Genomic DNA, 26,360 nt, shown 5'->3' with positions numbered 1-26,360 from the left:
CTTCACCCTTTTATGTATATTAAGTATATAAAGGGGTAATTTGTGATTGTTTATAATAAAACAATGTAAAACAATAGTGTTAATTTGGGGGGAATCGTGGTGGTGGGTCAATCAGTTGAGGAAGTGGGGGGGGGGGGGAGGGAGGGAGGGAGAAAGAAATGGATGATTCTTTCCATAGCAACTGTTTAGCGTCTGGTACTAATTCATCCACTGTTAATTTTGTTAGTGTTGCAGCTGTCAGACGTTTTGCTAGGACAGATTGTGTGCATAGCTACAGGGCCCTTCTGTTTGTTTTCCACTATTCTGAATATTAGGACTGCAGACTTTTGACTTATCTAGAGACTTAGTGACTGACACAACATTTATGTATTAAGAGGACCTAAATATTTCCTATATTTGTTACGGCTGAATAATGTTATCAGTGGAAGAAACTTCAGTTACTTTGTTTAGAAATGTGCACCAAGTTAATATTACAGTACTTGAGTGATTAGTGTCAATGAGTATATTTTCAGGTATTAGAAAAACTGCTCTGTACTTCCCCCATAATACAACTACTTGTTTTGCTGCATGAACGTTGCTAAACAAGATTTTATTGCTGGTCTCCAGGATGACGTGGAACAAGGTGCTGTACTTCTGGTGAAGAAGAGATTCATTCTCTCTCTCTCTCTCTCTCTCTCTCTCTCTCTCTTTCCTGATGTATTGTAAAGCGTAGGGAGGGATTCACTGGGGACGTGGTGAGCTGAGGTTACAGGCACTTATGTGTACTGTGCTTTTTGGAAACAAACCTTACAGAATGCTTGGAACATTCCACCATCATGCTGCTGAGAGAAATAATGTTTATGGAATGATGAGATAATGCTACAGGTGATTCATGGAATGGAGGAAAGAGAAACCATTTTTTTTTTATTTGTCAGTTTGTTAGGACACTTTTTTTGTAGGAGGAGGATTGAGGATTTTCTACAATTTTTCTTCACTTTTAATTGAAAAAGTTCCCAGGTTTCACTGCACACCTTACTTCATTAAAAGCCCTTCCCCAGCATCAGACTGTAGGGGCTGCTTCTTTCCTGACTGACCATAGAGAATTTTTATGAGAGTCTCTATGACTTGCATACATGTACTTGCTCCACTTCTGGAGAACTGTAGCAGAGAAGAGGGGACCTATCAGGCTGACCTTTCCCTCTTGTGCTGCTGACATAAAACAAAAACTTGTGGACCCCCTTCCATCCCTGAAAAAGTAAGTAGGCGACACATCGTTCTTTAAATGAGACTAAAGAACATGGTAAGGAGCCTCAGAGAAACCTAACAAAGCTAGGTGAATGGGCAGCACAAACATGGATGACATTAATTGCTGGCAAGTGCAAGGTATTGTACGATGCCAGGAATAATTTTTACTACTCATATGTTCCTGGATTCTAAATTAACTGTACCCATTCAGGAGAAAGACCTGTACATCATTTTGAACAGCTCAGTGAAAATATTTGCTTGGTATGCAGTGGTAGTAAACAAAGCAAACAAAATGTTTATTCAGATGTACAAAGAACAGGATAGAAAACAATACTGAAAATATTTTAATGCCGTAATATAAATCATTGGTATGCCCTAACCTGGAATACCGTGTTCAGTTCTGGACAGTCTGTCTCAAAAAAGATACTAGAGAGGCAAGGTGGGTGAGATAATGTCTTTTATTGGACCAGCTTCTGTTGGTGAGAGAGAGAGAGAAGCTTTCAAGCTACACAGAGCTCTTCTTCAGGTCTGGGAAACTTATTCAGAATGTCACAGCTAAATAAAAGGTGGAACAGATTGTTTAGAATAAGTAGTTAACACATATATTTCAAGGGACCATTCAAGGTGAAGTGACCTGTTAACACCCCTCCAGTCATAGGGGGAAAGGAAGTAGCGGGTAGTGGAGAAAGGCACCTGGGTGAGGTTTGCCAGTGGGTTATTGATTTTTGTAATAAGCTGTAAATCCAATGTCTCTATTCAGTCAGTTATTTTTAGTGTTTAGCAAAGTTATTAATTTAATCTGTTCCACCTTGTGTTTAACTGTGACACTCTGAGTACATTTCCCAGACCTGAAGAAGAACACTGTATATAAGATATTACCTCATGCACTTTGTCTCTCTAGTATCCTGGGACTGACAGGGCCACAAGAACACTGCATACATTATTAAAAAAAAAAAAAAAAGAAACAGCAGAAATAGAAAGGATCCAGAGAGAGGCAACAAAAAATATTTAGAGGCACAGACACACTTCCATATGAGGAGAGGATCTTTAAGTATTTTGTCATTAAGTTTCCCACGACTTGTGAAGAAAGCACATTAGAGAAGGTTTTTTTTGTTTTTTGTTTTGTTTTGTTTTTAAAAATCAGGATAGTGTATCGCCCCTGTATAATGTGATTGGGCTACTTTATTACAATTGTGGGGTTTTTTTTACAGTGTTGCTTAATTCTGAAAAACAAAGGATGACTTAATGTCGAATACATATGAAGATTATTATACTTTAAAAGAAGTGTAAAAAATTGTATTTGGGGTGTGCACTTTTAACTAGTACTGCATAATTTTCATTGTAAAAAATAGCCACATTCTAACTGGTAGATAATGATTAGAAACATCTTTTTAGCTGATGTACAAGATATAAATGCTTGACCCAAGATCAGCAGTGAAATGATAGGCTTAAGTAATAAGTACATGGCTGTCACAGTTGTCCTTCACTTCTTATGACCATTAACAGGAGTTCAACCTGTTCTGTCATTATACTGCTGACACTGTACAACAGGTTGTAGCGCATTGGCACTGGCTTCCATATGTCGGCACATCTGTGAGCGGTCAACTCAACCAACCATCTTAGAGTCCTCCACTTTTGCCAAGGATCTTGCTTGAAGCATATTTTCAAGGAGACGAGAGCACATCTCTTAGTTGTCAGATTTCTATGAATCAGTGTGGATTAATTCTTTTACTCCCAAATTTGGGTTAGTAAGGAGAGGAATCTTCCTGTAAATACCCTGTATTGTACTGGTTCAGCTTTTTATATTCTCCTTCTCCCCCCACATCCTCACAACGTAAACAAAAAGCAGATTCACTAATCCTGAGCATTTTTCCACAGCATTGTAAAGATTTAGAATTGACTGTGGCATTAATATAGCACGTTACAGGCATGGGTGCCCAATTGTTCATATATAAATCATGTGTTAACAATGACATCACTTGTCAGTGAAAGTAAACCAGCCAAACCTACCTTACCATCTTTTTAAAAAATGTTTTCCTGTCACTTCATCTTTAAAAGGTTAACTGTTATACTCCAATCCTCATTTTGTTCTATATAATAGCATGTGATAATTGTTAGTTCTTTCAGTTAATCCATTTTAACTATAGTGAAGATCTTAAAAATACAGCAAAGTCTAAAGAAAATTTTTAAAAAGAACCACTTCTAGCCCTGTTAGATGCCCCTCACACTACAGTAAAACTCTAAAACAAAAGGTGTCTTAATGATTTCTCTTTAATGGGAACTACCACATCTTGTTGGTCATATGTGTCCTTTCCTATTTAAGACAATATAGTTAATAAGTAGAACATCAAATGAAAATGTTCTCCCTTGGAACTTTTTACTAAATTAATTCTGATTAATAGTATATGTTGTTAATCAGTGGGAAACTATACTACACATCCATTAATGATAATGAAAGATGTATGCAATTATCCTTGAATTGCATTACTAATCTGTCTCTGATTTAAGTGAGTTGTACGTATCTTATATAAAAAAGGACTTTATAGCCTTGCTCATTGTTTTGACTCTGGAAGATGTCAGGTTTCATCCTCATCAGTTTTTCCCCCCATTTCTCTCCGATGTGTGGGAGTTGTGTGTGTACAGATATGGGAAGATATCTGCTGAATATATTGATAAATTTTGGGTGTTTTAAAACAACAGCAATGTATGTAAAGTAATATTGAACCCAGCAGTTCTCCGGCTAACTTGTTTTTCCAAAAGTGAGTTGATTTTACAGCTTGTTACTTAAATAAATTTCAGAGTGAAGAATGACTTTATAGATGTCACTTCTCTTGCCCTATGTTAACCATAGAAGACCTCCGTAGTGTATGACAAACGGGCACAGAATGCAAATTATAAGGTACTATATTTACAAATATGAGTGTTTGATCTGCACATATACTGTGCACTTGTGTAATTATTAATGCTCATTATTTTTGTTGGAGCATCTAGGAGCCCTGTGTTTCACATCCCTTCAGTGTTCCTCTCACAGGTTATTGGTATGATATTATAAAGCAAAGCTGACCAGTTCTGTTACAAGACTAGGAAAAATCATATTGTCTTCTAGCTCAAGACCTGGTTTGGACAAGTGAAATTATTGTGCACTGGACAAGGTGTTGACATGCTTTTAAAAGTAAATGCACTGACTAGCCAGAGTGTGCAACCTGAAAATGAAAACTCTCTCTCTCTTGTGTTGATTTCATTTTAAATGTAACTGAGCAGTGGAAGAAATAGTTTTTTTGGCCAGTCTGCTAATTTGATGAAATTCCTACTTGGGGCAAAACTAGTTGAGCAGAGCCCATACTACATTTTCGGGAAGGTGCACGTGGCTAACTATGCATGTGCTGTTCCCAAAGTGCAGCAGGACTTATACCTACCATATGGTGACATTTACAAGGAAACTTCAGTTTAAATCTCAGGGTAGATGCATTGGCCTGGGATTTTAATTGAAGTCAGATCAGCAGCTTGCTCTGGAAAAGAGGGCATGCAATATTGTGACAGAGGGGATGGTATCTGTCTATAAGCATCTTTAATGTGCAGTAAAATTATGTTAAGAATAAATACTTAAACACAGTCTCATGTAGATTACAAGAAGTTTGGAAACAACAAAACTATAGATCTGTGTAGTACTTTGACAAGTTGTCTACCAAGGATTCTATGATCCTGACACCGAGGATGTATGAAAATATGCATAGAGATCTTTACTTAATTTTGCATTAGAAATAAATAAATTTTTTGCTTGATGAATATTTGTTAAAGTATGGATTATATGTTATAGTGGACTGTTAGTATAAAGGGGACTCACAGGGTTTTGATGGGAGCCATGATTTAGGCTACTATCTGTTTACCATGCAATACGGTATTTGTTTATAAATAGATATCAACCCATATAGTTTACAAACATGTCATTTGTAGAAACTGTTGGCCCAGCCTTCAAGAATTTTGCTTCATTTGGGTTTGGGAGGTGGACAGTGATGCCTCTGACTCTCTTTTAAAATAATAAATTTGCTAGTGGTCATTTCAGTTTTTTTCATTTGTCTTGGGTAATAACTGTAAAATCAGCAACTGCCAGTGTTCCTTCTGTGTCCTTGCCCTGACTCCCAAGCTGGCTCCTTTCTTTTGCTGCTGATGCCAGACACCATAAAAGAGGACAGCTCGAAGGACGCACTGTGAGAGGACAAGGGCAACACCAGACGTATGTTTGGATTCCTTGTTTGGCAGATTTCTAATTCATAGGGACCAGAAATTTTGTAGGGATAGACTGCAATAGTTGTGGTGTTTCTGAAACCTGTGGTAGTTTAGATCATTGTTTAATGTGGGAAGTATTTAGGTGTGGTAGTGGTAGGGAAGGAAGCGTATACTAGGAATTGTAAGCAAGCATTTGACATTGCACATCTAAAAGATACTGAATTTCTTTGGCATATTCTCCTGTTTGTTGTTACCAAATTAAGCATACAAAATTAGTGTGTGCATTTGAAAATGTGACACACTGAGTATTTTAATCATTTACCTCTTGTTACTCCCCTAGCCCTGTTCTTGTATCTAGTCTCATGGATGCATAAAAAAAATTAACTTTCCCTGTGGATGAGGAGCCTCATAGGAGCAAGAATAGTGAATTTTGGCTGTTTAAAACTCGACACATTTATTTATTTCAACAACTTCCTGTTTTCTCTCCCATGTACTTGAAACTATTCAGCATGCAGTTAGATAATATCTCTTTCCTTTTGCGGTGCTTTCAAAGAACTTCATTGTAGATTCAGTGCTTTCCAAATAGCATTCAATTCTATATCTATGTTCATTGGGGTATTTAAAAAAAAATTCATATTCCCGCACTTTCCCTCTAACCGTGTGATGGGATATGTGTTTGTTAAGTGCATATATTCCAGAAATTCTGAGTTCTCCTGACTAGTATTAATTGCAGAAGATGGTATTGGATGTGACAGACCATGTGACAGTTATTTTGTTGACTTGGGGAATTCATGTACATGGTTTGAGTTACATTTTCCTTCCTTACTCATTTTTGGCGTTTTGCCTATCCATGGATGCATACTTCATACCACTTGATAGTAAGACAGTAAGTGAAATAATCTATTAAAAATAGCTGTAAATAAGAGTAGATGTTATTTGGAGCACTGAGAAAACCCCTGTTTTCTCGATAGTGAAATTCTGTCTTTGCTATTATTTTTCATCACAGAAAGTTTCTTCTTCAATAGAGGCTGAAGAAAAATGTTCTGTAGCAAATTCCTTGAAGAAGTGATCTCTCTCTCAAAATTGCAGCCATCTTTTAGTGTGCTCATTGGGACTGAGGCCACAAACTTCTTTTTTTTTCCACTGAATGCATCCAATGAAGTGAGCTGTAGCTCACGAAAGCTTATGCTCAAATAAATTTGTTAGTCTCTAAGGTGCCACAAGTACTCCTTTTCTTTTGCAAACTTCTTCAGTTAATATGGCCACTGCTTCCATTCCCCTGCTCCTCATTGTGTTCCTCTCTGTCTTCTGACAGCATAGGGGGCTATTATTTTCCTCTGAGGGCAGCTTGGTTTCACTCCTATTGGGAACAAAGGAAGGCAGTAGCAGTTTCAAAAGAAGGCAGTTCTCAGTGAGTTTCTCTGAGGAAGCCGGTTTTGTTCTTCAGCCTCTGCAGAAGGAGAAACTTGTAGTTATGAAAAATAACAGCAACACCCCCCCCCCCATTAACTCTAAATTTATTTTTAGAAACACATTTCTTTACTTTGCACCAGATCTACTGAACGGAGTGATGTAGGAGGATGTAGGGGTGGAGGGCTGGAGGCAAGGGAAACTATTGTGTGTGCATGGCAAAATGCAGAGAACAGGAAAAATGGGGAACTTGGGGCCTATATGTATAAGGGAATGTGGAGGATGGGCAGAAAAGGAAAAATAGGATAATACACTCTGACTATTTTGTGCTGCTCTGGTGATGCAACGCATCTGTAAATCTAGCTTAACTGGCCATATATTCTGGATGCTTAACTGGCCATATATTCTGGATGCTTTGTGCTCTTCCAGGGTGTCATAAAGCTACCAGAGAAGACTGATGAAACTGGCCTTAAAAGTTAAAATGATTTAAGACTGATATTATGTATCAACATTTCTGTGCAACCATTAAAAATATCATATGGTAGCATTCTCTTTGGGCTTCTTTTTAGTGTTAATGTAGGAAATTTTTAGGGATTTTTTTTAAAATTTGCAAACAAAAACTAAGATGGAGTTATGGTAGATAATATATATTAGTAATACATTAATGATTACAGGGATATTGTAATTATACCAAAAGCAAGCATTACAAACCTAGGAAATTCAGAGTTAAGGTTAAACTTAAAAGAAATCCAAACACGTTAAGATATGGACATGCACAAACAACTTTAACTGTGCTCTGCAGTGGCACCATGCAATAACTGGATGATTATAATGCATTTTACTGTTTTTGGTCCCAGAATAGATTGGCTTTTAAAGACTTGTGAATTTTTTTCACACCTCTCAACATATCATTATAGGGCAGAGTTAAGGTTGTTTGGGTGTCTTAACTGTGTATTTCCATATCTTAAAGTGTAGATAATCTAACAATTTTTAATTCAGCATCTATATATTTTTTTTTAGAATCCTGGGTCTCTACCATTCTTTTTTACCATGATGTGAACTACATTCACAGGAGGCTGTTGTCATGCCAATCACCACTATTATTAACTTCCTTCTCCTTTCAAACAGTACTTGGCTCCTTCTGTCTTTCTAGATAAAAATAACACTGCTTCCATGAAGCATTTAGGAATTCAAAGACCATTCTGGATCCATCTGTTCATCTGTTAATCATACTATCATTTTGTGTGGTTTGATTTTTGTTTCTAGGTCTTGTAAGATTGCTTACATATACTTTTGGTACGTAATTCCATTCCATTGTACAAGTACAGGAGCTTTTCACACTCTAAATGGTCAAGCTTCATTATTGGGAGCAATCAGGAAGCTTTATAAGGTTCCCTGGTAGAGTCTCATCCTCTAGTGTTAAGGATTATTAAGGGTGATGAAAGCTCTGCCAAATTCCAGATTAGAACTCCTCAGACTCCACTTTCCTCTGTGTAAACTTTCACCCCTGGTCTTTTCCCTCCCTTCTGACTGTCCATGGAAGTAGCCTGTTTAAAAGTATTTACCTCTGCCGAAAACATTGGTACACTGATGTCTGTAAATACCTTTTTACAGTTTTTCATAAGGGCATAGAACATTACAGTACCCTGTTTTTGTTCCCAAATGTAGTTCACAGGAATCAGATAATTAACCTCCTTTCTGTCTGTCCAAGGGAGGCCTTTAGGCATACTCTGGATATTGTCAGGGCTATGGCAGTGTTTCTCCACAGAACAAAAGTGCTTTGTAAATGGATGCAGAGGCATAGGCGCTGACTCCGTGGGTGCTCTGGGGCTAGAGCACCCATGGGGAAAAATTGGTGGGTGCTCTGCACCCATTGGCAGCTCCCTGCCCCAGCCCCAGCTTGCCTCCACCTCTTCCCCTGAGCGCACCGCTGCATCCTGCTTCTCCCCCCTCCCTACCAGCGCTTGCACCGCAAAACAGCTGTTTTGCGGCGCAAGCACTGGGAAAGAGGGGGGAGGTGGAGGAACACGACACGCTGGGGGAAGAGGCGGGGCTGGGGCTCAGATTTGGGGAGGGGTCCAATAGGGGCAGGGAGCGGGCGGAGTCGGGGCGGGGGTGGGGCGCAAGCACCCACCGGCACCAACAAAAGTTGGCGCCTCTGCTCAGAGGGCTCAAAAAGTATGAAAATACACTAAATAAATCGTAGTTAAATGGTTATTAATATGTATTAAGGGAACATTACTAGCATAAGGCTTGCCTTAGCCACTTGCAGTAAGGCCTATTCTTCTTAGAGGATGGCTTCCTCTTGGCCTGACAAGGGAATCTGCTTCGGTGGTTGAGATCAGCGAGGTATCGGTGTAAAGCTTGTTTTGTCTCTTTACTCATCATTACAAAGTGACTGTAAGAATGTCTGCACGTGCAGTCTTTGGATTTGGAATTCTGGGTGCCAGTGTCTTAGATGGTATTCTCTGCTTTCCTCTGTAGTTAGCCTGCTTGGTGTCAGGATAGGTACTGCTAAGCAGGAGGTTCCCTCACAGAAAGGAAGATTTTGATCTTACTTTCTCTGCAGAAGCCGATCCTGATTTGAGCTCCAACTGGAGGTGGCATAGTTTCCAGTTGCATTTTGTCTTATCACTTGGCGAGCTCAGGGTGGCTGCAGGGGGAATCCATTAAAAACTGGGCTTTCCATAACCATCAGTTTGCATTGTTAAGACCAAATCTTCCTTCCTCCTTGCCAGTTGTGGAGATGGAAGGTTATTAAAGGGAACTAGGATGACAAGTACAATGCAGCTTTCTCCCACAGGGAAAATATTTGCATATGGTGTATGCATACAAGAAAGGAAAAAAGAAGGTTAATGGTGAGTTATAATTGTTTTCAGGGCTTCTCAGGTCATCCTGTCTTAATCTTGAATGACCGGACTCTAATGTCCTTATGTTGGTACTGCTGAGCCTGGGTAAGGATATTAGAATCTGGCCCTTACTCTGTAAACTCTTTGGGATGGAGTTTTGTGTCTTGTATAGGTCAGTCATATGGTCAGCCCTTAAAAATATAAATAATAATAAAGCAAAGATGGTTGACAGCTGGAGATCAGTTTGAAGAATTTCGGGTAACTGGCTAAAGGGCACAAAAAGAAATTTGTGTTGGCTTAGGTATCAGGATGCACTGCAGAAAGTTTTCCCATAGAGGGAGTGACCAGGCAAACCGAGGGCTTTAGAGACTGATTCTAGGCACAGGCGTGAGGTAGCAGTGAGCCATGCAGAATAGGTCCAATGAACTGATTACTTTCCTTTTTTCTCCTTCTATTTAGCTATTTTAGTTTCTGCCTGATTTTCTCATTGTGTTTTTGTTTTGTAGGTTTTTTTTTTTTTTTGGGTGGGGGATAATTCTAAAGAGATGCCAGTCGGAGCTTTCCTTGGGGAAAGGGTCCTGGAGCGGAACTCCTGCTCCTTCTAAATACTGTTCTCAGGTCATGGTTACAATGCTCGTAGAGGTAAATGTTTGTAGTAGATCAGTTGTTCGTGTGTGTGGCAGAGTAACTGCCTGTGTAGCCACAAGCATGCAGGGGGAGAGGAAGAAAATACAGAGCTGCAATTTTTTTCTGAAAAACAATTAGACAATCTCTATGCTTTGGACATACTCTGTAGTTATAGTTTTAATGCCAGAGGGTGTGATAATTGGTTAAAAGAATTAGCATGAGGAAGGATGGCAGGGCCATTTAAGAATATGCTATTCAGGCATATGCAGATTTTCCTTCCGGCAGTGGTCTTGAAGAAGGCTCTTGGCAAGTTAGACTTGTACATAATTTGTTCCATCCAGAAGGCAATCAGTTAATGATTATATAGACCCTTTGCTATGCTCAGTATTATATGCTGCTTTTGATCAAGTGATACAGATAATTAGGACTTGCAATAACAGCTCAACTCATGGCAGAAACTGACCTAGAATCAGCATGTTGCTTGTTGCTTAAACACACAAATTCTCTTTTTTTTTATATCTGGAAGACAATATTTCTCTTGATAAGAGTATACCTAGAGCGTGTGAAGTTTCCTGTTTGTTGTGCTTTTAAGTTCAATACATTCTGGAATTAGTGTTGAAGCAGAGGACTGGCAAAATCATTCCTCCAATAGTTAGATGACTCTTTTTGGTTTTGTTTGAGAACTCGTCAGATACTATTGGGAAAGATTTCCAAAATGATTTGCAAGTTATGGTAGCAGCTGAAAATCTGTGGTGAATAACTTTTGGGTGTTAGACAATTCTTGATGATATAGTTTAATACTACTGAGGTTTCTTTGTATTCTCTTGCTACCAAGTAACAGCAAATAAGGTTATCGAGTATTCATACATTGCTTTCTGTACTTTGGGCCGTGTAATGGGTAAAAACTTCTGAGGAGACTGGGTCTACTTTGCTAAGCATAGCATTAGCTAAGCTTAATAGCTTAAAAACACTAATGCTTTTCTGGGTATTGAAGTGTCTGACTCCTGGAATTCTGTTAGCCCCCACAGATTTCTTGATGATATGATATGATCAGAATTAGAAAAGGTGCCATTTATATCAAGACCCTTTTTGATACAGCCTAGGTGATTTAGTCAGATGAGCTGAACATGCTATGGATCAAGATGCAAGATCAAAATCGCCTTTGTTATGAATGAATAATTATATGTGATCCTCCTTGAGTTTTGATGGCATATCTAGATAACTTATTGCTATATTCGGTAACCACACACAAGATAGAATGTGTAACTTTTGGTATTTAGCCATGCTGTGGGATCATAATATTTTATATAACTGAGGATGGAGTTACTTGAATTACTACAGTGGGACATGAGCTGGCCCCTTCAGCTGTGATTTTTCAAAACTACAATTGGGCATCCAAATCCCCTAGGCCGATTTGAAAAATTTCAGCAGTCATGTACACCAACTTACTACCCTGCTGGTCCAGACCTAGCTTTATGGAGTGGATGGGCTAGGTCAAAAAGATGCTTGAAAGATTTTGTCAGTCTGAGGCTTTTTATGTATTCTAGAAATAAAAGTATCCTTTTGGCTTGCCTGTGCTGCTTCCTGCAGCTCCCATTGGCCGGGAACAGTGAACTGTGGCCACTGGGAGGTGCAAGCAGCCGTACCTGCGGACGCTCACGTAAACAAAGCGTCTTGTGGCCCCCTGGGGGCTTACCCTGAACAAGCTGCAAACCAAGTTCGGGAACCCCTGCCCCACTACACACTAAAATTCATATGGAGCATGGCATTTATTTTTTTTAATATATTCACCATCTTACCCATTCAGATGCCTTTCACTACATTCAGTAAGTTTAAAAATCAAAAGGCTGGTTGAGCAAGTAGGCTTGAAGCTATCATAAGTAGGTTATTGAAGTATAAATGAGGATGAGCTCTTATCTTATTGTTACTTTCTAAGTAACTGTACTTTGTGTAATTTCTGACCTGGACTATGTTACCATTTGGTCCAAGACTCAAGATGTTCCTTCAGTCTCTAAATACAATTTTTCCAAATATTGTATGTATTATAACACTGAGTCCTGTATTCTGTACGTCAGCCTGAGGTTTTTGTCTTTTTTAAAAATTATTATTATTATTATTTTGAAGGGTAGAGGAGGGGCACAGTTGGGAGAAGGAGTATAGTGTTTTGAAAATACTTCCCCAGAAATCCTAAGTGGAAACCATCAGAGTCATTTTGAACTTCTTTCTCGCTTCTTCTATAGGGCCCCTCGGTTTAAAGGGCTCCAACAGCAGGATAGCCAAGAGCTTCTCCACTATTTGTTGGATGCAATGAGAATAGAAGAAACAAAGGTAAAATCTTTGTGTATTTTCAGTGAAGTAGCTTGAATTGACTGTAGATCAGATGTCATCTTTTCACACACTTTGCTTTCTCTGTTTAAAATATACATAATGAAATGACTACTAAGGCTTGTTTCTACTATTTTTCAAATAAGCAACTTGATTATTACGTTTTCATTTTGGTATTTTAAATCTGTTGATCTGGATGCAGATTTCAGTTGATTGTTGAAGGGGATATCGTAAATGATGGTGGTTATAACTTTACTGTGACTTTGGAAACACCATTTTAGGAGACTGAATCATCTGTAGTTATTTAAAAAATACGCTTTTTAAGTGGTAAGGTAAAAGTCATGTCCCTAACTCGTTTGGTAAAATCTGCTTCAGGATAAAACTTCATATACCTCCCCACATCCAGGGAGCAATTAGTTTATGTTCTAAAACTTCACTGAAACCAGTTTGACTGAAAAAAAAATTAAAGCAAAAATATTATCCAAGTTTTTGATGTCTTTTAGCAATGTTTTAAGTGAAGAAAAAGTGCTTGTTTTACAAATGAAATTGTATTTTCCATTACTTAACAAATCTAGATCCCCTAAATATATATGGTACGTAAAGAAAGCTTTTTATATTAAAAAGAGATCTATACACGTTTAGTATTTACTTTCTTCCTTTCTGCCCCTTACTTCCCTGTTTCCAGAAGTACAGTCTTGAACCATAATACATCTGATCTGATTTGTTTGACATCTCAGGTTCATCACTGTTTTGCCTCTTTCTGACTCAGAGGAAAAGGTCTTTCTTCAAGCAATTGTAATAGCAAATAACCTTTTCCCGAAGGAGACACTTCGCTATGGTAGTGATCGTTCAATATAGCCCTTCTTCCATCTCAAGCAAAATTTTTAATTCAATAGTTCTCAAACTTTTGTAGTGGTGACCCCTTTCACACAGCAAGCCTCTGAGTGTGACACTCCTCCCCCTTATAAATTAAAAACACTTTTTTTTATATTTAACACCATTATAAATGCTGGAGGTGAAGCGGGGTTTGTGGTGGAGGCTGACAGCTCACAACCCCCCAGGTCTTAACCTCGCGACTCCCTGCGGGGTCCCGCCCCCCAGTTTCAGAACCCCCGGGTTAATTGTATAGTACCTCTAATGTATCTATACTGCATTATCATGGACATGAGATCTGAAGCCACTCCTGTACCCAGGTCTCTGGCACAATAGAGCCATTGAGCCATCGCCACACAGCAGCTCTATGTTGCAGTATTTTTATGTATTTTGGACTTCATGGAACTATTTTTCTGACAAATGGCACATCTGGTCATCAGTCAGTCCATATTGTCATTGTCTGAATAAAGACAATAGACAATACTATTATAGCTTCCAATGTACAACAAGATTATGCGGCAACAGTATGCTATAAATAAGCTGCAAAAGTGGTTAGCATGAATTGTGGAAATGTATTGCGAACGTGCAACTCAAACCCAGTTGAATATCAACAAGCTCTTTGTTGCAAAGCTGAAAACTTAGTTCATGTAAACAATAGGCTGTATCCTAAAAGTAGTGAACTATGGAGAAGCTTTTCTCAGTCCTGACCTTGTAATGTCATAAAATGACCCACTGAGCAAAACTATAAGGACTGCTGTTTTTTATTGCTTTTACTTTAAGGGGGGGAAAAAGAATTTTCAGAATGTTGTAGTGATGGTGGTACTGTGTTGTTCCTGTTGACTTTAATGGGGTAGAGTGGTTTAAACCCTATTTACTGTGCAACCTATGAGAATATAGGTTTGACAGTAAAAGCAAGGAATGCTTACTTAAACTAATATTCTGACACTCCTCTTCTCCCCCCGTAATGAACAGATTAACAAAAATGACAGCATAAATTCCAGTGCCGTCAGTGAACATGGCAGCATGATTAGGTCTTAGAACAAATAAAAAATACATTCTATTAATAGTTTCATTAGAGAGTAATGGTGGCCGCTGTTATCACCATAATAGAACATGCCGAGGAATATTTTCTTTATACATTAGGTTGTACAGTATTTCTGCCATCTCTGTTATTGGGTAAGTAAAGGTTGGTCCCACCTTTTACAGCAATTAAACCCCTGTTTTTCCGTAATGGTGCATTACTATTAACAGTGACTTTATCGCCTCAGGCTGTGCAGTAAGGGACATTACTAGTAAAAGCTCTTTTTTTCTCCCCTTTCTTTTTCGGGTCTATAAATGGTATGACAAACTGAGAATGTCAGATCTGTGGATCTATTCAATCTTGTGAGCAATGACAGTTGTGCCAGTCAGATACAAGCAGTAGCAGCATTGTCTGTCATGGGAACTGCACAGCTGTTAATCGTGCTATTGTTATGGAGTGTCACTACCATGTGTTTTTTGATTGAAGAAAGCCTACAGCAATATGTCTGCCACCAGAATCCTTTAGAAATGATTATAGCCACTAACCTTCCTCTTTCATGCTGCTTTTAAATGTTTGCTTTTGAGTGTAAAGTTTCGGTAACAGCCCTGATAAAATAGCAGCTAACCACTTCAGTGTACCTGTGATAAACCGTCTGTTCAGTTGAGCAGTCTAATTGGCACTTCTCTTACAAATCCCAATTAATTTTTTCAATCAAAGCTATTTGGTCCTTTAAAATATACATACTGTATTCAAATAGGTGAGTGCAATCTCAAAATGCTTTTATAGTGCTACATAAATTACCTTTTCACTATGCTTTTAATTTGTTTTTGTATCCTATAAAACAGTTCTTCTACAGCGCCTTGAGGTTTTGTCTCCAATTTCTGGGCTTTCTGAAACAATATTGCGTTCTTAGGAATCCTGTTTTTATTTTTTTTCTGCATTCTTCTGAAAATACATTAATCTATAAAAGTGGACCTTTAAAATAAAAGTCTGTCAATACCACAATCCAAATTACACACTGTCTGCTGTTTCCAGCGCTGTGTGCTGGAGATTGTTTCACACCAGGGTTTGAAGTAGCTGAACCCTGCTGCTAATTGATTAATGTCTGCTGCCATTGTTAGTAGCACCCTGACCATTCAAAGACTATGTCTTTCTTTGACCTAAATAAATGGTTCAACGCACTAATCCCAACAAAAGAGGTTGCTTATGGCCCTAAACCCATTTATGGTATTCAACTTGGTGAATTACGTATTGATTAGTCCTTTTAGTATATTGTTGGCTTTAAGATGAACAAAGCAGAGCTTGGGGTGTCCGGACTTAATTCACAAGCCAGGTCACATACTCATAAGGTAGAAGTATGACTAGTCTGTGGGTAGATAGATGACCTGGAAATTGAACCTCAAAAGTTATCCTTCGTCATAGCATTTCCCAGTACATATGGTTTGAGTGGAACATGACAACTTACAACCATCTCAAATTTTAATATATTTTTACCCATTAGAACTATGTTGTAAAAGTGATGATTATTTGTTAGTAGGTCTGCTATGTATTACATACAAAACTTTTGTAGCATCACAGCTTGTTTCTGGAATGGTACTGTACATTGTTCTGTTTGTGACTTCCATGTGCCATTTAACAAATTATAATAATACAGTAGAACTTTGCTACTTTTCACTAATGAATGGGAGACCCATTACACATTACTGAAGACTGTGAATAAGTACTTTTTAAAAGGGAGAAAAATAAAAACAGGAACAAATGGATAATGCATCCAAAAATGTACTCTGTTCCTGTATTTGACAGTATTGTTTAGTTTAATTATTTATGCTATTCCACAGCATACTGGGAAAAAGTTAGTTATATATTCTGTAAAAATATTGAAACCTTAGTAATATGAGACCTCACTATGCTAACTGCAGTTAATTTTTTGTTGAGAAGTGGGCAAAACTTGCTATTTTTATGTGCAAGCTATAGGTACAGGTAATACGATTCTGTTGGATGCTATTTAGATGCAGTTAGCCTCCTCCAAAAATATTTTTTTAGGGTTCTACGTTCTCTTCAGTACATTCAGATAATCCTTATATGGGTTAATGGGAGTTTTCTGTACACACATTGATGCATGACTAGATTGGTTATTATAATTGTTTTTAAAAGGTTGTATTGGCTAGCAAATAAAATTTACTCTCTAAATAGAGTAATTGAAACATGGTTAAATATATTTAGCAAATTTTACGCACTTTATATTTCAGTCAGTCACTGCACTACAAAGCAATTTCTCCATTATCACTTTATTTTCTTTCCGAGCAATGTTCACTTCACAATCCACAATTTCTTGATAAATTCACTAAATACCTAAATTGGCCCTTTTTGTGATGAAAAATGCTTGACGTAGTTAAACCTAGAGTTATATAAACTTATGTAGTTTTCTGGAAATAACCAAAAGTGTTTGTTTCTAACAGTTTGGCAGTTTTTAGAGTGCTTATCACCCACTGAAAATACTTATTAAATATTTGTGTTTATATTGATAGCGTATACAAGCTGGTATCTTAAAAGCATTCAACAATCCAACAACTAAAACTGCAGATGAGGAAACTAAAAGAAAAGTGAAAGGTATGTTATTTAATACAATATTGTCTTGTTATTTATAGTGATTTATTTTTTAGTTCTTTTTAGCAAATGAATCACTCTTTTCAAAAAAAAAAAAATTGAATGTACAAGTTTTAAAATGGGTTTCAGAGTAGCAGCCGTGTTAGTCTGTATTCGCAAAAAGAAAAGGAGTACTTGTGGCACCTTAGAGACTAACAAATTTATATGAGCATAAGCTTTTGTGAGCTATAGCTCACTTCATCGGATGCATTCAGTGGAAAATACAGTGGGGAGATTTATATACATAGAGAACATGAAACAATGGGTGTTATCATACACACTGTAACGAGAGTGATCACGTAAGGTGAGCTATTACCAGGAGGAGAGCGGGGTGGGATGGGGTGGGGGAAGAGACCTAATCAAGGTGGGCCATTTCCAGCAGTTGACAAGAACGTGTGAGGAACAGTGGGAGGTGGGGGGAGGGAATAAACATGGGGAAATAGTTTTACTTTGTGTAATGACCCATCCACTCCCAGTCTCTATTCAAGCCTAAGTTAATTGTATCCAGTTTGCAAATTAATTCCAATTCAGCAGTCTCTCGTTGGAGTCTGTTTTTGAAGTCTTTTTGTTGAAGAATTGCCACTTTTAGGTCTGTAATCGAGTGACCAAAGAGACTGAAGTGTTCTCCGACTGGTTTTTGAATGTTATAATTCTTGACGTCTGATTTGTGTCCATTTATTCTTTTCTGTAGCGACTGTCCAGTTTGATCAATGTACATGGGAGAGGGGCATTGCTGGCACATGATGGCATATATCACATTGATAGATGTGCAGGTGAACAAGCCTCTGATAGTGTGGCTGATGTGATTAGGCCCTATGATGGTGTCCCCTGAATAGATATGTGGACATAGTCGGCAAGGGGCTTTGTTGCAAGGATAGGTTCCTGGGTTAGTGTTTTTGTTGTGTGGTGTGTGGTTGCTGGTGTGTATTTGCTTCAGGTTGGGGGCTGTCTGTAAGCAAGGACTGGCCTGTCTCCCAAGATCTGTGAGAGTGATGGGTCGTCCTTCAGGATAGGTTGTAGATCTTTGATGATGCGTTGGAGAGGTTTTAGTTGGGGGCTGAAGGTGACGGCTAGTGGAGTTCTGTTATTTTTTTTTGTTGGACCTGTCCTGTAGTAGGTGACTTCTGGGTACTCTTCTGGCTCTGTCAATCTGTTTCTTCACTTCACCTGGTGGGTATTGTAGTTGTAAGAATGCTTGATAGAGATCTTGTAGGTGTTTGTCTCTGTCTCGGGTTGGAGCAAATGCGGTTGTATCTTAGAGTTTGGCTGTAGACGATGGATCGTGTGGTGTGGTCTGGATGAAAGCTGGAGGCATGTAGGTAGGAATAACGGTCAGTAGGTTTCCGGTATAGGGTGATGTTTATGTGACCATTGCTTATTAGCACCATAGTGTCCAGGAAGTGGATCTCTTGTGTGGACTGGTCCAGGCTGAGGTTGATGGTGGGATGGAAATTGTTGAAATCATGGTGGAATTCCTCAAGGGCTTCTTTTCCATGGGTCCAGATGATGAAGATGTCATCAATATAGCGCAAGTAGAGTAGGGGCATTAGAACAACGCTTCCTCAGCTCTCGTCCCCTAAGTCAGCCATAAAAATGTTGGCATACTGTGGGGCCATGCGGGTACCCATAGCAGTGCCGCTGATCTGAAGGTATACATTGTCCCCAAATGTAAAATAGTTATGGGTAAGGACAAAGTCACAAAGTTCAGCCACCAGGTTTGCCGTGACATTATCGGGGATAGTGTTCTTGATGGCTTGTAGTCCATCTTTGTGTGGAATGTTGGTGTAGAGGGCTTCTACATCCATAGTGGCCAGGATGGTGTTATCAGGAAGATCACCGATGGATTGTAGTTTCCTCAGGAAGTCAGTGGTGTCTCGAAGGTAGCTGGGAGTGCTGGTAGCGTAGGGCCTGAGGAGGGAGTCTACATAGCCAGACAATCCTGTTGTCAGGGTGCCAATGCCTGAGATGATGGGGCGTCCAGGATTTCCATGGTTTATGGATCTTGGGTAGCAGATAGAATACCTCAGGTCGGTGTTCCAGGGGTGTGTCTATGCGGATTTGTTCTTGTGCTTTTTCAGGGAGTTTCTTGAGCAAATGGTGTAATTTCTTTCGGTAACCCTCAGTGGGATCAGAGGGTAATGGCTTGAAGAAAGTGGTGTTGGAGAGCTGCCTAGCGCCTGAATTTGTTCATATTCTGACCTATTCGTGATGACGACAGCACCTCCTTTGCCAGCCTTTTTGATTATGATGTCAGAGTTGTTTCTGAGGCTGTGGATGGCTTTGTGTTCTGCACGGCTGAGGTTATGGGGCAAGTGATGCTGCTTTTCCACAATTTCAGCCCGTGCACGTCGGCGGAAGCACTCTCTGTAGAAGTCCAGTCTGTTGTTTCGACCTTCAGGAGGAGTCCACCCAGAATCTTTCTTCTGGTAGTCTTGGTAGGAAGGTCTCTGTGGGTTAGTATGTTGTTCAGAGGTGTGTTGGAAATATTTCCCCCTGTTTATTCCCCCCTCCCCCCCGCGCACCCCACATTGTTCCTGAGATGTTCTTGTCAACTGCTGGAAATGGCCCACTTTGATTATCACTACAAAAGGTGTCCCCCCCCCCCCCCCCCGTCCCCCCCCCCCCCCCCCGCTCTCCTGCTGGTAATAGCTCACCTTAAGTGATCACTCTCGTTACAGTGTGTATGGTAACACCCATTGTTGCATGTTCTCTATGTATATAAATCTCCCCACTGTATTTTCCACTGAATGCATCCGATGAAGTGAGCTGTAGCTCACGAAAGCTTATACTCAAATAAGTTTTAAAATATAATTTTCAAAATTGACTGCCCTGAAGTACTGAAGATGGTTTTATAAGGCTTTTGTTACGTGTTATTCTGGTGCCACCTAGTGCACATGTAAAGTATCGAAGTGTTATGTACTAATCTGTTTCCAGTATCTAGAATAAAGGCTTTCTTTTGTTAATCACTATCATATAAGGCATGTAAAACTTAGTTTTACTTCTAGTTAAATATTCTGCTGCATCTTCAGATCTTTCATTAAGGCCACAACCATTGCATCACTCATGAAGAGACCACCTAAAATGCATTGTTGATTAAATTGCCACAAGGTTGCTGACATCGTAAGTGTATTAAGAATAACACAAAAACAAGAAAATTAATTATTTCAATCAGGGCAATATTTTCTAAACCTGAGCCTTTTATTTACATAATACTTTAACTTTCTGTGTACAGGAACAGTTAGCTTCATTAAAATTCCAAAGGTATTGTAATTGTTCTGAAAAATTAAGTTAATCCTTGCCAAATCTGTAGTAATTTGAGTTTGGTAATGTATTACAAATATATTGAACAGGTTTTGGTTATTAGCCGTACAATTTTTTAGAAGCTATTTGTCGTTTAGAAAATCAACCAGCAAGTCTTCTGCCTATATGCCTGCTACAGTGTAATAGAATATTATATCAACAGGACTGATGACTTGCATTGTGTATTAAAATAAAAAAAACTTTTTAAAAAGGCCTCTTTTTAAGAGATGCAGCATTATTCTGTTACTGAAGAAGGAGGGGGAGGGAGAAACTGAGTTCTCTATTACTAAGTATTGACAAATATTCAATAAAATATTTCATTTACTTTAATTAATTTCATTAGTGCTAGGAAATATTTTGAATGTATTCCTACATTGTACTATGTGTTTTCAGAATAAACCATAGAAAGAATTACATTGTACTTATACAGTGGCATTGGATCTGTTTTTTCACATTAAAAAAGGTAATGTTTTTTCAGCATATGGAAGAGAGGGTGTGAAGATGAACTTCATAGATAGGATCTTTGTTGGTGAATTGACTAGCACTGTCATGTGTGAGGAATGTGAAAATGTAGGTATTTTGGAATTCAGCTCAATGTGGAATAGAATTGTATTGTCAATTGTATACTATTTATTTGTAAAAGGATTTTATTGAAGGGTTCTTATTAAAAAGGACTATTTTGTCCTTAAAATATTATCCTCTCCACTCACACAAAGGAGTCATATGATTTAGAAAAGATTTAAATGCTGTGATTTGTTTGTGTCTAGCTAATCTTGGGCTGGAGGCTCCAAATTCTATAATAGTTTGGGAAATACTGATCATGTATTTAATGCAGCGTTTCCCAGATTTTTGAAAGCTGATCCTCTCTTCAGGAAAATGAAACGAGTCCACCCTCCCTGCCCCCACAACTCTGTTATGTGTTTTTAAAGTTCTCCTCCGTCTTAATGTATCCATTTTTCTTGCCCCCACGGCTAGTTCTTTGGGACATGGACCACACTTTGGGAAATGTTGATTTGATTACTGAGAGTGGGAAAATATATTTAATCAGATTATGGAATTATATTGATCTAAATGGTCTCTTCTTGAAATACTTTTAGTAGTTAACTTGATATTTGTATTAAACAATGTATAACTTTAGTAACTTAGTATTGATCAACATTTTATCAAAAATAAGCAATTTCCATAATTGCTAGTATTTTCTTTAGTGTTAAAAGGATGAAAAAAATTATTATTTTGATACATTTTCATGAATTATTGAATGTTGCATTTATATTTGGTTTACAATATTATATTTCATGTTATAGACATATAATAAACCCTTTCAGTCTGAATAATTAATCACAGTTCTGCAGTGCCTGGTAATCTTCCCCTTGTGTAATGTGCAGAGTATATTTTTAATATGTCACTGGTATCAGTGAAGAAATTCATCTGCGTACAACTTAGAAAGGTTAGAAGTTATGTGTACCATATTACTGTTGCTTAGTCTGCACAGGAATCAGGAATTTGCTGGCTACAACCACATTAAAACAAGGTTCCAGCTCCGTTTCCTTTATCAGCGTTGGTGGGGATTTTTTGTCTAGCACTGGTTCTTGCAAAATCCATCTCCACAGAAGCCTTGCTAAAATTCTGCTGACCCCCAAAAATAAACATGTAAACAAACAAACACCCCTTAAATTTAAACTTGCAGTGCTAGGACAGTTCTAATCCTGATTATTTATTTTTCTAGCATCCAGAAATACGTTGGGTGCATCACAAAACAAGTAAAAATGTTTTCCTAGCTAAATTTAATATAACACCCACAAGTGAGGGTCATAAACATACAAGGGGAAAGGAATGGCAAGGATGACAGTAATAAGAGAACATGGTTAGTCAGTGAGCTGTATATACATCTTGGTATTTTTTGTTTGTTTACCTTCCACTAACTTCTCATAAGCAAGGTAGTAAATTTTTTTTTTTTTTAGAAGGGATTTGAATGTGGCGAGAAAGGGAGCTTAGTAAACAGGTTTTGGCAGGATATTCCAGGCATAAGGTCAGCCTGGAAGAGGGCATGAAAAGAAAATGTAGATAAAGTTGGGTGACGTAATATCTTTTACTGGACCAGCTTCTGTTGGTGAGAGAGAGACAAGCTTTTGAACTACACAGAGCCTGAAGAAGAGCTCTGTGTAGCTTGAAAGCTTGTCTCTCTCACCAACAGAAGTTGGTCCAGTAAAAGATATTACCTCAACTACCTCGTCTCTCAAATATCCTGGGACTGACACAGCTACAACTACACTGCATATGTAGATAAAGTCCAACTCTCTCTAATTCTAGCATATATTTTTATTATGGTTTTGAGGAAGCAAAACATAATTTTGGAATAAAAGAGGGTATTTTTAAACACCCTATTAACATTTTCCATGGATTGGCTTTAATTTAACTACTAGTACCACTCTAAGTATAGATGCATGACCCAAGAAATTTGCTTTTTAGCTTTTGTGAATGAACCAGTTACATGATTTAACCCATTTGGGGGTACATCACTTCAGATATGATTAGGCAGAATCCTGTCATTTTACCCACTTGATATAATTGTCATTTACTCAACAATAATTGCATTCATGAACAGTGCAAAAGTTCAAACATTTCTGCATAGGGTCAAAAGATTCCAAGTTTCCCTTCAGAGAGTTTACTCTGCAGTTTTCCATTGGGTTTTCACCCTCGTCCTGCAGAAGAAATTGGTAATCCAACCACAAACACCACATGTCCTTCAACATCTGCATAGATCTCAGCTATCACGTGATTCCTTTGGCTCACTGCCTGTTCCCTTGTGCCATGTTGTTCAAGCCGTGCTGCTAGTGACTCCCCATCCAGCATCTGCCTCTGGGACTTCCCTGTCAAAGGGTTTCCCTATCTTTTCAGTTGGCTCTGGGTTCTGGGATGGAGACAAGATGCATCTCCCCTGCTTACCTCCTGCCCTCTCATATATTGCTAAACCCTTAGAGAGCCTGTGCAGGTAAGGGAATACTTAGAGGCAACTGACATGGAGGATAGGTCCATCAATGGCTATTAGCCAGGATGGTCAAGGATGCAACCCCCAAGCTCTGGGTATCCTTAAGCCTGTAGGACCGAACGACGAGATGGATCACTTGATAATTGCCCTGTTCTGTTCGTTCCCTCTGGAGCATCTGGCACCAGACGCTGTCAGAAGATAGTGGCTTGGGTTGGATGGACCATTGGGCTGACCCAGTAGGGCTGTTCTTATGACGCTCTTTGAGTCGGGAGGGAAGTTCTTTTCTGAGTATGGATCCCAGGGATATGACTTTGTTCAGTGTTTTTATACACTGAAATTTGACATCACATTCTCTAATACTTACTGACCCAAAATAAAATAACAGGTTTCAGAGTAACAGCTGTGTTAGTCTGTATTCGCAAAAAGAAAATAAAATCACAGTTAGTTTTAAGTAAATATTTAGCACTATGTTTGTAGAAAGTTCTTCATTCTAATTAAAAAGATCTTGCACCTGACAATTAGCTTTTGTATAGTTTTGTTTCTACTATAATAGAAACATGGAAAATTCATGCTAGAACTCTAATACAGTTCTTTGTATTTAATTGTCTTTTCCTCCAAGATTTCCACAGTAAAGGAACCTTTCATTGATCTTTCACTTCCTATAATAGAGGAGAGGGTAAGAAACAAATCACATATTTAATAAATAATCACAGCTTCTGCTGGAGTATGTTTTTACACATCTGTATAAAAATGTGTGTATAGAAAAGTATAGATACACATTGTTTTGATTTATAACCTTAGAGTGTGTGTGTAATATATGATTATGTAATTTGTATATGTATATAAATAAAATATGTACAGTGTGTCTGTATCATATTAAATTAGCCTAAATGTAGAACAATTCATAAACAGTCATATGTTTTTTTTTGAGTTTAGTTTTATAATACTTTGTGTACATATACCCATACACGTTCAAACAGATTATTGTTAAATTAGACTAAATGCAAACCAATTTCAGGGTACTTAGAAGCTTTTGAAAAGTCAGTTCCCAATCTGTTGCTTTCTATATCTAAAGAAATGACTACAGTAGTATTTAAATGCTCAAAGATTTACCTGCAACTCTCACTGAAGGCTACCAAAGTGATGAGGTAATGTAAAAATTGGTTCACTGTGAATATCATTGTTCCAATTTATTTTAGATCATTATTTTGAATGTAATGATTAGCGCACAGTTTTATAAGCTCTCTTCATTAATTGGAAGAAAGTCTTGACGGGGTTTTTTGTTTTTTAAGTATCCTTCTTAGCTCCTCCCCTGTAGATTCACATGTATGCTTGTGAGAGCATTTAATAACTTAAGTAAAAAAGGAACTGATGGTTGGAGGCTGGAACACAATTATTTGTTAATTTTGTTTGTTTGACCCCAGTTGCAAGTTTCACCCTTCTGCATCTGTGAAGGCAGTGGTCTTCCAAGAGAATTCTCTCTGTGGGGAAGATAGACAGTTTTTTCACCACCACTCTGCCCAGTGATTCTACTAGGGAAAGACAGTTTTAACTTGTGTTTGAGGATTACTGAGAATGAGTGGAATTGGTGCCTCTTTGATCATATTGTTTTCCTGGGAATGGAAGTTCCCATTTTTATATCTGCAGGCCCTTGGGTGTCACTGCAGTTTTCCCAGGACTGATTCAGGCCCTGTGTGTGTGTGTGTGTAGATGTAGATCACTATTTAATTCCCACCTCTTGTGGATCTCAGGTGGTCCTTCAAATATGTCTGTATAGTGGGTTATGTTCTATAAACTTAGAAAGCAGTTGTGTATCACAAGTCAGAGGCCAATTAACCAAAGAATGTGGCTTTATTTAGACTAGTACTTTTCAAAAATTGCAACTAAGAAACTGAGAGAGAGCTCTCATATCATGGAACCAACATGGCTACAACACTGCAAACAACTAAGAAACTTGCATTTTGTTATTTTATGGGTACAAGGAAAACAGGGTTTTATGTAATTTCTTTCCTAAGTCATAATATTTTATTTCTCAGGTCTCAAAACCCGTGCCTTTGGGAAGGACAAGTAAATGTAAAAATGTACAAGAGGCAGATCTTGGTCAGTTCAACTGCTCTTCTATTACTGCGCCAAATAATCAACAACCAAAAATCACCAGGAGACATTCTTTAACAAAAGATAAGGTAAGAAAGTAACGGCATTGCTGGCCAACTTTATATTCAAACCCTGTTCGAATGTTTCAGGTAACAAGGTAGAATTCTAGTGTGCTTAACACTCTACAGTGAATGGGAGGCTTAAAAAAATCAACTTCAAATTGATCTGCTGCATATTTACTTCTAGATTTATAGATGTTGGAATTTTTAAAGTTCATATTTTTAAATAGCTAAATTACAGATTTATAAAAATATATAGAACATTATGTGCATGAAAAATCAGTGATCGGGATGCCATGTGGTTTGAAAATATGGCTTTGTTTGTAAAAGTGAAATCTTTTCTCTAGATTAGTTTTTAATTCATGTGACTTTGTTTTGTTGGCCTCCCACCTCTTGCTATCCTCCAAGTTTGCTTCTGGCAGAACTCACAGGCGTGGTAATGCTGGCAGAGAGAGCAGGCAAGTCAGCATTGGTGCCATTTGGTGGATCAGTTGGCAGGGTGTGCTACAAGAGTAGTACAGCCAACACAGTCCCCCTGGAGACTGAGAACATGGCTTCTTTGATGCACTCGGCCTCCAGTTGCCCAAGGGCTTGGGAATCACAGTTCAGCCCCTTAACATGGTCCTCCTTGATGGTGGCACAACATTCTGCAGATCTGCCAAACTAACAAAAATGATCATTAACACTGAAGTTCTTTCCGATGTCATGCTCTGTTC

At 38.3% G+C, this 26,360-nt stretch overlaps 1 protein-coding gene across 18 annotated transcripts in view; it reads left to right on the top strand.

Moving 5' to 3' along the window:
- USP45 (ubiquitin specific peptidase 45) overlaps positions 1–26,360 on the top strand; it is a 104,230-nt gene that overhangs the window by 51,590 nt on the left and 26,280 nt on the right. For 8 of the 18 annotated variants that reach the window (XM_043542689.1, XM_043542693.1, XM_043542684.1 and 5 more), the window contains 5 exons: positions 12,578–12,665; positions 17,085–17,166; positions 20,966–21,072; positions 24,111–24,167; positions 25,528–25,674. In XM_043542689.1, coding sequence (XP_043398624.1) covers positions 12,578–12,665; positions 17,085–17,166; positions 20,966–21,072; positions 24,111–24,167; positions 25,528–25,674 — 481 coding nt within the window. Of the gene's footprint in view, positions 1–4,023; positions 4,124–12,577; positions 12,666–17,084; positions 17,167–20,965; positions 21,073–24,110; positions 24,168–25,527; positions 25,675–26,360 lie in introns of those variants that run through there. The other 10 variants (XM_043542692.1, XM_027829389.3, XM_007067158.4 and 7 more) reach the window with 4 other exon arrangements.

The sequence above is a fragment of the Chelonia mydas genome, chromosome 3 (assembly GCF_015237465.2).
Source record: "Chelonia mydas isolate rCheMyd1 chromosome 3, rCheMyd1.pri.v2, whole genome shotgun sequence".
NCBI lineage: Eukaryota > Metazoa > Chordata > Testudines > Cheloniidae > Chelonia > Chelonia mydas.
This window is presented reverse-complemented; position numbering and strand designations above follow the sequence as displayed.